The sequence below is a fragment of the Callorhinus ursinus genome, unplaced genomic scaffold (assembly GCF_003265705.2).
Source record: "Callorhinus ursinus isolate GAN/ISIS: 27379988/994484 unplaced genomic scaffold, GSC_fseal_2.0 scaffold12, whole genome shotgun sequence".
In the NCBI taxonomy this organism is placed as follows: domain Eukaryota; kingdom Metazoa; phylum Chordata; class Mammalia; order Carnivora; family Otariidae; genus Callorhinus; species Callorhinus ursinus.
Window position 1 is genome coordinate 39,422,480 of NW_027397074.1, and position 13,352 is coordinate 39,435,831.

The 13,352-nt window shown below is 37.4% G+C and overlaps 1 protein-coding gene across 5 annotated transcripts in view; it reads left to right on the plus strand.

Moving 5' to 3' along the window:
* KLHL7 (kelch like family member 7) overlaps positions 1 to 8,054 on the plus strand; it is a 66,513-nt gene extending 58,459 nt beyond the window's left edge. For all 5 annotated transcript variants that reach the window (XM_025873009.2, XM_025873006.2, XM_025873007.2 and 2 more), the window contains 2 exons: positions 4,602 to 4,699; positions 6,614 to 8,054. In XM_025873009.2, the coding sequence (XP_025728794.1) occupies positions 4,602 to 4,699; positions 6,614 to 6,897 (382 nt within the window). In that variant the 3' untranslated portion in view covers positions 6,898 to 8,054. The remainder of the gene's footprint in view (positions 1 to 4,601; positions 4,700 to 6,613) is intronic.
* The last annotated feature ends 5,298 nt before the right edge of the window (positions 8,055 to 13,352 follow it).

A 13,352-nucleotide genomic window follows, 5' to 3' on the forward strand; every position in this document is an offset into this window, starting at 1 on the left:
CCTCTCAAATAAATAAATAAAATCTTAAAAAAAAATAAAAATAAAAAATAAAAGGCAAAATCCTAAAGAAATAAATAGCCAGTTTTTCTGACCTTGTAATTAGTGATGGAACCTGTTCAATGTAGCCAAAGGTAATGTGCCAATTACTGAAGGGGTGGGGGGTGATAAGTACAGTGACTTTAATATCCCCGTCAGACCTTTTGTTGATACTCAGAACATCTAAAGAGATTTGATAAGAAAACTTATTTATTGATTTGAAAGGATTGTTCTTCCTTGACCAGTACAAATTATTGGGTAAATATGTTCAACTTAAATGTTATGCCAAAAAGCTGCACCAAGTCTTATGCTCGAGTTTGATATTTAGGAAATATTGCCAGATTACAAAACATAGAAGTCTTCCACTCCAGCTATTTTTTTTAATGAAAAGTAAGAATTATAAAATATGATTAACCATGTGCAATTATTTATTTATGCTTCCCACCTATTTTTAAAGGATTTAAAATATAAAGAACTCCTCTCCTAAATAAAACTGTAGTTACGATTGTTCTTTTCTCATTTCTTTGTTCAACTGGTTACCAGTGTTAGAAATAGAATTGAAGGGGCGCCTGGGTGGCTCAGTCGTTAAGTGTCTGCCTTCGGCTCAGGTCATGATCTCGGGGTCCTGGGATCAAGCCCTGCATCGGGCTCCCTGCTCAGCAGGAAGCCTGCTTCTCCCTCTCCCATTCCCCCTGCCTGTGTTCCTTCTCTCGCTTTTTCTCTCTCTCTCAAATAAATAAAATCTTTAAAAAAAAAAAAAAAAGAAATAGAATTGAAAACAACTTACCTTGAGACTTACCTTTTGCTAAAGTGTGGAGACCAGAGACGCCTGGGTGGCTCAGTGGGATAAGCCTCCAACTCTTGATTTCGGCTCAGGTCATAATCTCAGGGTCATGAGATCCAGCTTCACATTGGGCTCCACGCTCAGCAGGTGGTCTGCTGGAGATTCTCCCCCTGCCCCTCCCCCTTGTTCTCTCTCTCCCTCTCTCCTCTAAAATACATAAATCTTTTTTTTGAAAAAACTGTTGAGGGGCACCTGGGTGGCTCAGTTGGTTAAGAGACTGCCTTCGGCTCAGGTCATGATCTCAGGGTCCTGGGATGGAGCCCCACATCGGGCTCCCTGCTCAGCGGGAAGCCTGCTTCTCCCTCTCCCACTCCCCGTGCTTGTGTTCCCTCTCTCGCTGTCTGTCTCTCTGTCAAATAAATAAATAAAATCTTTTAAAAAAATAAAAAAATTAAATTAAAAAAACTGTTGAGACTAGAAAATCTCTTTGAGATCATCAAATTTACTAATTCTCAGTATTTTTCAAAATGTATCTTTGTACTTGCCTGGGCACTCTGGGGATACCCCTTATCTCATTCTATCACTTGAGCTATCTGCCCCATCTTGTCCCAAACTATAAGAGGGGGGTGTATACCAACTCTCTTCCCTCCTATATCAGTCTCCACTTTACCTCCCAGACACATTATGCTCAAAAAGTATTACAGCATACTAATTAGAAAACTTTGGTCTCATTATCTTGCTTCCTAATTATTTTTTCATTTCTAAAAAAATCTCCTAAAGTAGAACCCATACTAGATAAAGTCCAGGATTCTAAATTTTGAGATCTTTATTCAGGCACTATGAGTGTAAATCAATATATTCTATTCATAGTAGCAGGGAAAAGGTATAAAGGAATTCTGCAAACTCAATATTTTTTAAAACTAGGTGGATATATTTAGTTTGGGGAATATCTTAAAACTCACACAAGTTAGCATTTCTTTTGTACATATTGAGCTTATGCATGAAACTTGAATATTCTATATTCTCTTCAATGCCCTTAAATTTTCCTAAGTGAAAAGCTAGTGTGACTATAATTTTCCAGATCTCAAAATGAAAAGTTATGTGCTACAGTGATTTCCTTTTTTTAATGTGATCTATCCATCTAAGTTACTTTTTATAAGAATTCTTTCCAATTTTTACAGTTTTCTTAAATGTTTTGTAACTACACTGGTTTAATTGGAAGCTAAGAATTGAAGCCTTATGGAAATGACATGACACAATTTCTGCAGTCAGAATTTTAAGAAAAGCTTCTAAACACTAAAGTCCAGGTTGGGGAGAGCAAGCACCTATTACATACTCTGCATGTGAAGTTACAGGAAGAAGAAAGTATATTTTGTGGAACTTCCTAACTCTAAACCTTCAGGAGACTTAGTTACACAGATCTTCCTCCACTTACAATGGGGTTACATCCTGATAAACCCACTGTAAGTTGAAAATACTGTTACCTTGAAAATGGCACTTAATACACATAAGGTACTGAACATCATAGCTTAGCCTAACCTACCTTAAACATGCTCAGAACACTCACATTAGCCTACAGTTGGGCAAAATCATCTAACACAGAAACTGTTTTGTAATAAAGTATTGAATACCTCATGTAATGTATTGACTACTGTACTGCAGGTGAAAAACAGAACGGCTGTATGGGTACGGAACGGTTGTAAGTGTATCGGTTCTTCACCCTCGTGATCCCGACTGACGGGGAACTGCAGCTCACTGCTGCTGTCCAGCATCATGAGAGAATATCATCTAGCGAGCCCAGGGAAAGATCAAAATTCAAAATGTGAAGTACAGTTTCTACTGTATGTGTTTCACTTTTGCATTATCATAAAGTGAGAAAATTCTAAGTTGAACCATTGTAAGTCAAGGACCACCCTACATAAAAATATGCTCTTACTTTATATCATGGACATGTGTGGAGAAGAAAGGGGTATATATTTTGAATTTTTCCAAGTCAGATACTATGTTTAATACACTTTGACAGCCACTGTCTGCAGCTCACTGCATGGAGATGGAGTGGAGGGCCAGTACTAGCTCCCACCTCTGAGCTGAATGCTGCTCTTTTCACCTGAAAGAGCATGTGTGTTTACCCCCGGGGGCGGGGGGGAAAGGAACAATGTTGCCCACCTCACCTTACAGAGTGCTCTGAAAATGAATGTGGCAACTGCCAAACGACTTTTAAAACAAAACAATTTTATGAATATAAGGCAACAAAACAGTTAATATTTCAGAGTTAATCATGTCCTAATTATATTTTGAAAAGTTAAATTTAGTAAATTATTTGAAAGAAGAGATGTAAATAACTATATTAAAGAGTTACGCTTATGTCAGGTTACCCTTTTCTTGTTGCTTGGACGCTTTTGGTTTATGTTAGCTATTAAGACACAAGCCTGTGTGCCAGTACCACCTTCACAATCACAAACGTCAATCGTATGTGTGGGATTGTATGCGAAAGAAGGGATTGAGTCTCACAGAAAAAAATAACACTTGTCTGTGTATATGAGGCTGCTACCTATGAATTAGTGTTCTTCAACACTTGTGTCCACATTTACGTTCTGTCTTGTTTTTTTTTTTAAAGATTTTATTTATTTGAGAGAGAGAGAGCATGAGGGGGGGAGGGTCAGAGGGAGAAGCAGACTCCACGCTGAGAGGGGAGCCCGATGCGGGACTCAATCCTGGGACTCCAGGATCATGACCTGAGCCAAAGGCAGTTGCCCAACCAACTGAGCCACCCAGGCACCCCTCCTGTTATTTTTTTTTAAGATTTTATTTATTTAGTTATTTGACAGAGAGAGCACAAGCAGGGAGAGCAGCAGAGGGAGAGGGAGAAGCAGACCCCCCTGCTGAGCAGGGAGCCCAATGTGGGACTTGATCCTAGGACCCTGGGATCATGATCTGAGCCGAAGGCAGACGCTTAACCAACTGAGCCACCCAGGCGCTCCTCAATCTCATTATTTATAGTAGTGGCCATGAACAAAACAACATGCTGGTAAGTTATTAAATTTGACAGAATGACAGTACTTCTGTTACTAGTGCTGCCTAAAGTTCTAAATGTACATTTGAAGGTGGACATATGAAAAGTAACAGATACTACTAATTTGCTGATTGCTAGAGCCCAGTGTTAAATTTGTTTGACTCCTACATAAATATTAATTAAAACCATATATGACGGGTGCCTGGGTGGCTCAGTTGGTTAAGTGACTGCCTTCGGCTCAGGTCATGATCCTGGAGTCCCGAATCGAGGCCCGCATTCCTGCTCAGCAGGGAGTCTGCTTTTCCTTCTGACCCTCCTCCTCATGCTCTCTCTCTCTCTCTCATTCTCTCTCTCTCAAATAAAATCTTTTTTTAAAAAATTCTTTAAAAAACCATATGTGACAATAATAGTATTTTATATTTTCTTAAGTATCCTCCCTTTCTTTTTTGTTACCATTTTAACAAGTTACTGTGAATTAGGAAATGGATTTCTTCCAAAGATGTGTTAGTCTCCAGATGTTCTCTCTTTCTCATACTCTGTCGGAGTTGAAAGGAATAAAATCCCCGTTTACCCCACCTGTAAATGAATTACCCAAAACCACATTAAGCTTTTGTTTTCTAGTCTTTTCAGGTGTGTGTTTGTGTGTGGGTGTGAACATATGTGAGTACTAAATGAGCACTTAACTAGGATAACAGACCTTTCTTTTAAAGTAGTATGAGTACTTTACTTCCTGTGAACAAGTACTCTAAAAGCTTTCTTATTTTTCAGATGGACTGAGCTGTGTCCAATGATTGAGGCCAGGAAGAATCATGGACTGGTATTTGTAAAAGACAAGATATTTGCTGTAGGTGGTCAGAATGGCTTGGGTATGTGACATTAATTCACTGTTCAGCTTTCCCAGTGAGTTTGCTGATACCTCCTTCTCATAAATTTTTGAAACATTTCTTAAAATCTCAATACAAGCATTTAAAAAAATAAATACAAGCATTTATCATATATATTATTATACTTATTTTTATAGTTTCTGAGAACTAATATATTTTAAGAAACATTGTAGTACATTTAACATCCCTATAATGGCCATCAGTCATTGCGACAGTCTCAGCTTCACACATTTCCAAACACCCTCTGGGTAATAGTGTCACATTAGTTAACTATTAAGTGACAGAAACATTTGAATTTTTACAAACTTTTAAATACAACTTTTAAGACTTGTATACAGGCCGGGCGCCTGGGTGGCTCAGTTGGTTAAGCGACTGCCTTTGGCTCAGGTCACGATCCTGGAGTCCCAGGATCGAGTCCCGCATCGGGCTCCCTGCTCAGCGGGGAGTCTGCTTCTCCCTCTGACCTTCTTCCCTCTCATGCTCTCTCTCTACCATTCTCTCTCTCTCAATAAATAAATAAAAATCTTTAAAAAAAAAAAAAAAAAGACTTGTATACAGGCCCTGAATGGCAAAGTTTCCTTAACATTTTTAAATATTGCATTAAAAATGTCAATATTACTATTTTTAAATTTTTAAACTATTTAAAATTACTAATTTTAAATTTAAATTTTTAAATTTTTAAATATTAATATTTTTAAATTACTATTTTACATAAACTATAGTTTATGTAAATTTCACTTTTTATTTCCTTAAATAATTTGTAGTAAAAAAATCTGAAAAATTCTGTAAAAAATTCACATCTCTAAGTAACTTACTATTCTTAACTGGAACACAGTCTTTCTCACTAGTTAATCAACTCACCTTTGAGCTCTGGGCAAGTCTTTTAAAAAAAAAATCTCAAAATCGATTTCTTGGCATTTTATACTTTCACAAAGTATGAAAGCATTCCCTTTTCATATCTGCTAGAAGGTATATAGAAATGCTATTGATTTCTCCATGATTATTGTCTACATGGTCAAATTACAAATTCTTTTGTTAATTCCAGTAGTTTTTGAACAATTCTCTAGGATTTTCTAGATGTTCATATAGCTATTACCATCTTTGAATACAGAATATGTATTCTTGATGTTTATGTATTATGTCTTATTTCATTAATTAAAACTTCCAAAACAATATCAAAAAAATCTGAAATTATTTCTTTAAATAATGGAGAATCTGGACTGAATCTATAGTCCACGAACTTCATTGTAGTCAGTACCTTTAAGCATTACTTAAGTATAACAAAGAAATACCTTCTTCCCTTCTCCTGTCTCTTGCCATTGCTATTTTCCATAAACTGCTAAAAGATAAATGGCAGAAAGATAGAAGACTTTTGAATAATTATAGTCAAAGTTAATCAGAAGGAAAATCCACTGACTTTTTTGCTTTCCCAGAACAGATAGAACATTTATAATTTTGTAAAAATAAATATACATATTTCAGGATTCAAGTAACAATTAAGTTAAATTTTTATTGTGTTAAAGTAAAAATAAGAATAGATGGTAGAGGGCGCCTGGGTGGCTCAGTTGGTTAAGCGACTGCCTTCAGCTCAGGTCGTGATCCCAGAGTCCTGGTATCGAGTCCCGCATTGGGCTCCCCGCTTGGCGGGGAGTCTGCTGCTCCCTCTGACCCTCCCCCCTCTCCTGCTCTCTCTTTCTCTCTCAAATAAATAAAATCTTTAAAAAAAAAAAAAAGAATAGATGGTAGATATATGGGCATTCATTGTAAGATTCTTAACTGTTTTGCATATTTGGAAAATGTTCATAATAAAATGATGGGAAGATGCAAAGAATTATTACATTAAGAGATCTTAGAATTGTTAATTGTAGTTGTTCATGTTATTTTATTCTTTTGAAGGTGGTCTGGACAACGTGGAATATTATGATATTAAATTAAACGAATGGAAGATGGTCTCACCAATGCCATGGAAAGGTGTAACAGTGAAGTGTGCAGCAGTTGGCTCTATAGTTTATGTCTTGGCTGGTTTTCAAGGTGTGGGTCGATTAGGACACATCCTTGAATATAATACTGAGACAGACAAATGGGTCGCCAACTCCAAAGTCCGAGCTTTTCCAGTAACAAGTTGTTTAATTTGTGTTGTTGATACTTGTGGAGCAAATGAAGAAACACTTGAAACATGAAAAGTGAATGGACTTCAAGATTTATCGGAGACTCAAAAATATGGCCACCAGTGCTTTGTTCCAAGAGTTTGGTTACAAAGTTTTAGTTTGGTGTTTTGTTTTTTTAAAGGAAATTTCAAGTAAAGTAAGATCGCTATAAAATAGGTGTTTCTTTTATATGAATTTCCTTATTTAATTCAAAGACCATATATTAGCTGGCCACTTAACTACAACATATCTAGCAAGAAAACTTGAAAAATCATAAGCATTTCGTGAAAATATGAATTCCTGAATGAATTTCACATTTGTAACTATAATTATGGCAGAGTGGGGGATTGGCTCATCAGTGAAGCAGTCTCATCTTAGCTCTAGATTCTATTTTCATACATCATAGAAGTGCTCTGTAGTTAGGTCTATTTGTTTCTGTTCGGTCAAGAACTAAGAAATAGTAAGAATTGTAAGTCAAGACAGGCAACTCTGATGAAGCATCTTAGTCTCACCTAATTTTGCTTGTCTTCATTTGTTCCATATAGTGCCAAATTGATTTCATTTTAAAAGCAAGCCAGAGTGAGTCAAGGCATACATGTATTCTCTCACAGAACTTCATAAACACATTTTGGGCTTAAAAATGTACCCAAGCCCTCATGAAATATATTCAATCCAATTAAATATATTCCATCTTTTAAACACAAAATGTCAAGCTTAGCACCCTCTTTAATTTATAGTACTCTTTTACCCAGTGGTTAAAAAATGATTATGCCTCTTCAGTCCTCACTGTTAAATAAAATAAAATCATAGTAAGAATGATTAACAAAAGATAAAGCTATTTATAGCAAATTTCTAGGTTACTAGAATAGCACTGATAGTTACACAATATCAATGTTGACTTTGAACTTCTTATGGATTAAAAAGATACATTTCTTTTCCTTAGCAGGACACATCAGAGAGATTTGACCCAATTATCTCCCTAAAAGTTTTGTTATAATTTGAGTTAAATGTTGTCATCTCGTATTAATTGCTTTTATCTGGTCAATAAATCTTCTACAAACCCAACTACTCATTTCTTTCCTAGTAATGTTTTGCCCTTTTACATTATGGAATGTATGGAATGAGCCATGTAAAGCTGTCACCATCGGTGTTTTTATCCAATAATATTAAATATTTTTTAACTTAAAATAGACTGCTAAGTTTTATTCATCCTTCATTTTAAATGTATTAGACAGTGGTTTTTAAAATTTGTGAAGCTGTGCTTCTAATTTTCATTGCTTTATTTATATGGGGGTTATGATCTTAAATCCTAAAAATGTTTAAATGAAAGAGATTATAAAAAGCATAATGATAGGGGCGCCTGCATTGCGCAATCAGGTTAAGCATCCGACTCTTGGTTTCGGCTCAGGTCGTGATCTCAGGGTTATGAGATAAGCCCCGTGTGGGGCTCCTCTGCTGCTTAAGACTCTTTCCTTTTCCCTCTGCCCCTTTCCCCTGTGCTCGCGCACGTGTGCTCTCTAGAAAATAAATCTTTTTTAAAAAAGTGTATTTTTATTTAGGACTTTTTATGCATGTAACAGCTTTATTGAAATATAAGTCACATTACACAATTCACCCATTTAAAGTGTATCATTCAGTGATCTTTAACATATTCACAGAGTTGTGCAATCATCATCACAATTTTGGAACATTCCTATTACCACAGAAAGAAAGCCCATGCTCATTAGCAGTCACTCCCCCATTTTCCCCCACATTAGTTTCCTTTGGCTCCTGTAATGAATTACCACAAAGTTGGTGACTTAAAACAACAGAAACTTACTCTTTCACAGCTCAGGAAGCCAGAAGTCCTAAATCAGGGTGTTGGCAGGGCTGCCTTCTTCTGGAGTTCTAAGGCAAAAATTGCCCACCTCCCCCCTAGCTTCCGGTGGCTGCTGGCAGTCCTTGGCCTTCATTGACTCATAACTGTGCCACTTCACTCTCTCCCTCTGGCTTCACATGTTCTTTCCTGTGCGTCCCTTGTGTCTTCATATGGTGTGACAAGGACAGCAGTCATTGGATTTGGCCAACCCTCCTCCCAATCTAGCATGACCTTATCTTAACTAAGGACATCTGCAAAGAACCTGTTTCCAGATAAGGGCACATACTGAAATTCCAAGTGGACATGAATTTTGGGGGGACATTATCCAACCCAATTACATCCCCCAGATACCCTAGACCTAGATGACCATTAAATCTTTCCGTCTCTAGATTTGCCTGTCTTGAACATTTTTATGTTGAGTTTTCAATTCTGTACTCCACTGGAAAAAAAATGTCCAGTTTTTTTGGAGAAAAGAACATCCATTTGTCATATTACAATTTACTTATATTAATACTTTCCCATATGGAATGTGCAGCACTGTTTGAAATATTTTAAATGGATTAGCCTTTTCTTTAGGCTGTATCAACTGACTAGATAGAACACACTGTTATAAGTATGTAGACAGGTTTGATGTAGATTAAACCTGGGTTTGGGGTTTTTTTAGGGGAGATGGTGTTAGTAATCTCAGTAATTACTCATTAGTACCTATTTTCTGCCTTGGAAATATTCTATAAAATTGTCAATGCCAGGATAATGGCACAATATATTGGCAAGTATTTTTTTTAAGATTTATTTACTTGACAGGGGGAGGGGCAGAAGGAGAGACTGCTCGAGCAGACCCTCTGTCAAGCATGGAGCTAGAGGCAGGGCTCTATCCCCAGACTCCGAGATCCTGACCCAAGCCAAAACCAAAAGTCGGACACCCCGGAAAGTATTTTTTCTATTCCTTTTTTCCCCCCACAAAATTCCTGTCCTTCATATAAAGGGCTCTGTTTTCTTCTAACATGGGATATGTTAATGTTCCATCCTTTGCATTGACACTATTTTGATGACACAGCAGTGTTTATACTTTTTTAAAAATCACAACTTGAACCTGAAAGTTTAATGGCTTGGAAAAAAATGTTGCTATAAAAAACAGTACTTAATTACAATTGTGACCGAGGTTTCAAAAACCTGACATACAATCTTATAGGAAATTTTGAATCACAAAAATGAACCATGTAATAAACAATTATTAACCAAGCAGTCTATATTCCTTTTGCCTTATAGACTATTAACAGCTAAAAATTGAGATTTGCTGCCTAGACCAGGATAAAGGAGTATTTGAAGGAAATGTTGCCTTTTAAAAAAAAAAGGGGGGGAGAAGGGGAGGGGCAGAGAGAGGGGGAGAGAATCTTAAGCAGTCTCCATGCCCAGCTCAGAACCCAACTTGGGGCTCGATCCCACAACCTGAGATGATGACCTGAGCCAAAATCAAGAGTTGGACACTTAACCGAATGAGCCACCCAGGTGCCCCAGAAATTTTGCTTTTTAAGGGTGACACCTTTAACATACCCCAACAGGGGCGCCTGAGTGGCTCAGATGATTAAGCGTCTGCCTTTGGCTCAGGTCATGATCCCAGGCCTGGGATCGAGTCCGGCATCGGGCTCCCTGCTCAGCGGGGAACCTGCTTCTCCCTCTGCTTCTCTCTCCCTCTCTCTCTCTGTCTCTCATGAATAAATAAATAAAATCTTTAAAAAAAAATAATATACCCCAACAATGGCAGAAAATTCAATCCACTCCGACAAGCCACCAAACTAAGTCCCAAAAAGTTGGTAATATGAAGAGACGTTTTCAGGTTGCATCCTTCAACGTGTGCTAAATCCTTTAAATATTCCTCTTATATTTGCCTCAAAAGACTTCTAAAAGCTTGAATTTACTTTCATCTTCCTAACTTTCTCCTTCACAAGGCTATTCAAACTACTTTGGGAGAAATAAAAATTTAAAAGTTTGTGCTGGGAAACTGAAATGTTACTAACTAGAAAGATTTTCCTTTCCAGAGCTTTAAGCCTCTGGTATTTATTAGGATTGAAACTTAGTCCTTAAAAGTATCACAAGATGCTGACCCCCTCCATTTCCTTTCCTTCCCTTCCCTCTTTAGGACTGTTCATCTGACCCTTAATAACAGCTATAATACGGGTTCAGGATCTGGTTTGTTCAATTCTTGCAGGGGATTCTCTGATTTTATCTTCCAACCATCCATTGAATTTGTTTCCACTACCCATGTTTAATTTCTAAGAATATTTTTTTAAAAATAATTATTTCATATAGCATTGTTATTGTTTCATGTTATCCTCTCTGGAGATACTTTAGTTTCTTTAACATTTTCTATACACTTAGTGTGTGTCTGTTTATTTTTTCTGTTTGCTCTTTTCTGGTCCCTGGCTGCACATTTACATTTATTTTTTTATCAATATATATTTAAGTTTTTATTGCACATTTATATTTAAAATGAGACACTGAATAAGTTGATAATTTGTGTGTCCAAAGGTGGGCCTAATTATCAGTGAGCTTCATCATATGATGAGTGAATGGCCACCTATTTTTGTTGGGAATCCATCAGATCTATAGATACTTTTCAGGGATGTTTGATTCTCAAAAAACTAATCTTCCAAACCCCTACACCTTGGGTGCATAGGGCAAGTTGGAAAAAAAGGGGACTCTAAGGCTGGCTGCAGAATTTCTAGACTTTAGGCAAAGAGGACTGTACTTCACCATTCAATAAACGTAGCTTGCATTGTCAGTACCATAACTTCCCCTCTGTACTTGATGTCCCGGACTCGAAGCCTCTCTTGTCCCCACCCCACCCCACCCTTTTTTTTTCCAAGGAAAAAAACCTATCTCCCAACAGGTGGGGATAGCTGCCTAACTGAGTGGATTTATGGAGCTAGATTCTAACTGAACCACATAGAGATTTTCAGTCTACCCTTCTATGGTAACTGGTGGCTTTTAATTTCTGAGGCTTTTTCAGACTTCTCTAGGGACATCAGGGTGCACCTTTCAGGAATGGGACCTTCCTCCTCTCTTCTAAGTAATTTACTATTCCTCCATGTGCATTCAGTCCTCACAAACTGTGGTTTGAGATTATGGTTATCTCCTAGTATAATCGAAGATGATGTTTTTACTTGTTTTCTCTGAGATGATTTTCAAGAGGAAAGGGGGGCAGAACTATTTTTACTGTGCCATTTTGAAATTAGAAGTTTCCTTCCTGTGACCCCACTCCTGATTTCCACCTACCCCTGCCCTAACTGATCACTACTGAATTCTGCATTCCTCAGCCCTAGTCTCCCATTGTCTCATCAGCACTCCACCTAGATGATCTCAACTGGGGGATCTGGCCTTGCCTACCTCTCCACTTTCACACAGCACCATGCCCACTCTTATTTAAGCTTCAGCCACCACTGGCATTATTTTAGATCTTTGATCCCAGCAGAGTCCTTACACATGTTGGTCTTTGCATAGACGAGAAGTCAGTGGCCACAATGAGAAACTGGCTAATACAAGGGAATTGCTCAAAATAAGTATGAATACTGGGAACCCAGCTTCTATCAAAGGAGGAAGTTAGAAATACAAGAGGAAAATAAATTCTGTGGTCTTGGGATCGAACTGGAGGTTATCAGTGTAAACTCATAGTTTCTAATACATATACAGAAATACGTATTGATGTAAATGTATGTCTATAGTATATATTTCCTAGCAATGCTCATGAAAGGGCTTGGGAGCAAAGACCTAACAACACAATGAGAAAATTCAAAGCTCAGATCTTGGCCTCTAAGTACCATTAAAGACCCAGGACTCCTGGGAGAAATGGTTGATTCTAGGACTAGATCAGGGAAAGTATAAGATTGAGCCTGGAGCATCTTTTGGGCCAAGGAGTAAAGAAGTGTTCAAAGAATTAATGGGATATGTTAAAAAACAAAGGCAATCACAGGTCTCTCACTGGTCAAATTGAGGATGATTTGAACCTCAAAATAATGACAGTAATAGATTATAACCCACTGAATAAAAATGGAAAATTGGGAGGCCATACTGATAGGAATAAATAAATGAAAGAACCAAAAAGCTTGGGGAGGAATGGCATTTTTATACTTTCAAAGTATCTCCTCGCAATATTCTTATTAATAACAAAGGCGAAAAGTCATTGTAGTAGCTCAGCAGACACCACCTTAACCAGGTGATCAAAGTGAACACCTCAGGTAATGGGACAAGTTGAAATTGTACACAACCTGAGAGGTGCAATGTGAAAACCATGGCATCACTTCCGCGATAATCCTGCCAAAGATGCTTAATCTGAATCCAATCACAAGAAAACATCAGATAAATCTGCACTGAGGCGTTTCTACAAAATAGCTGTGCTCTTTAATAATGTTAACGTCTTGAAAGTCAAGGAAAGACTGAGGAAATGTTCCAGGATGAAGGAGACTAAAGAAGTAAGAGTAAGGCTAAATAAAGAAAAAAAGAAATATGAATAAGGCAACAATAACTCTAAACTGGATCTTTTTCTTTTAAAGACACTGGGACATTTGGCAAAACATGAACAGAATCTAAGGATTAGATAAATGTCCTGATTTTGGTGACTGTACTGTGGTTA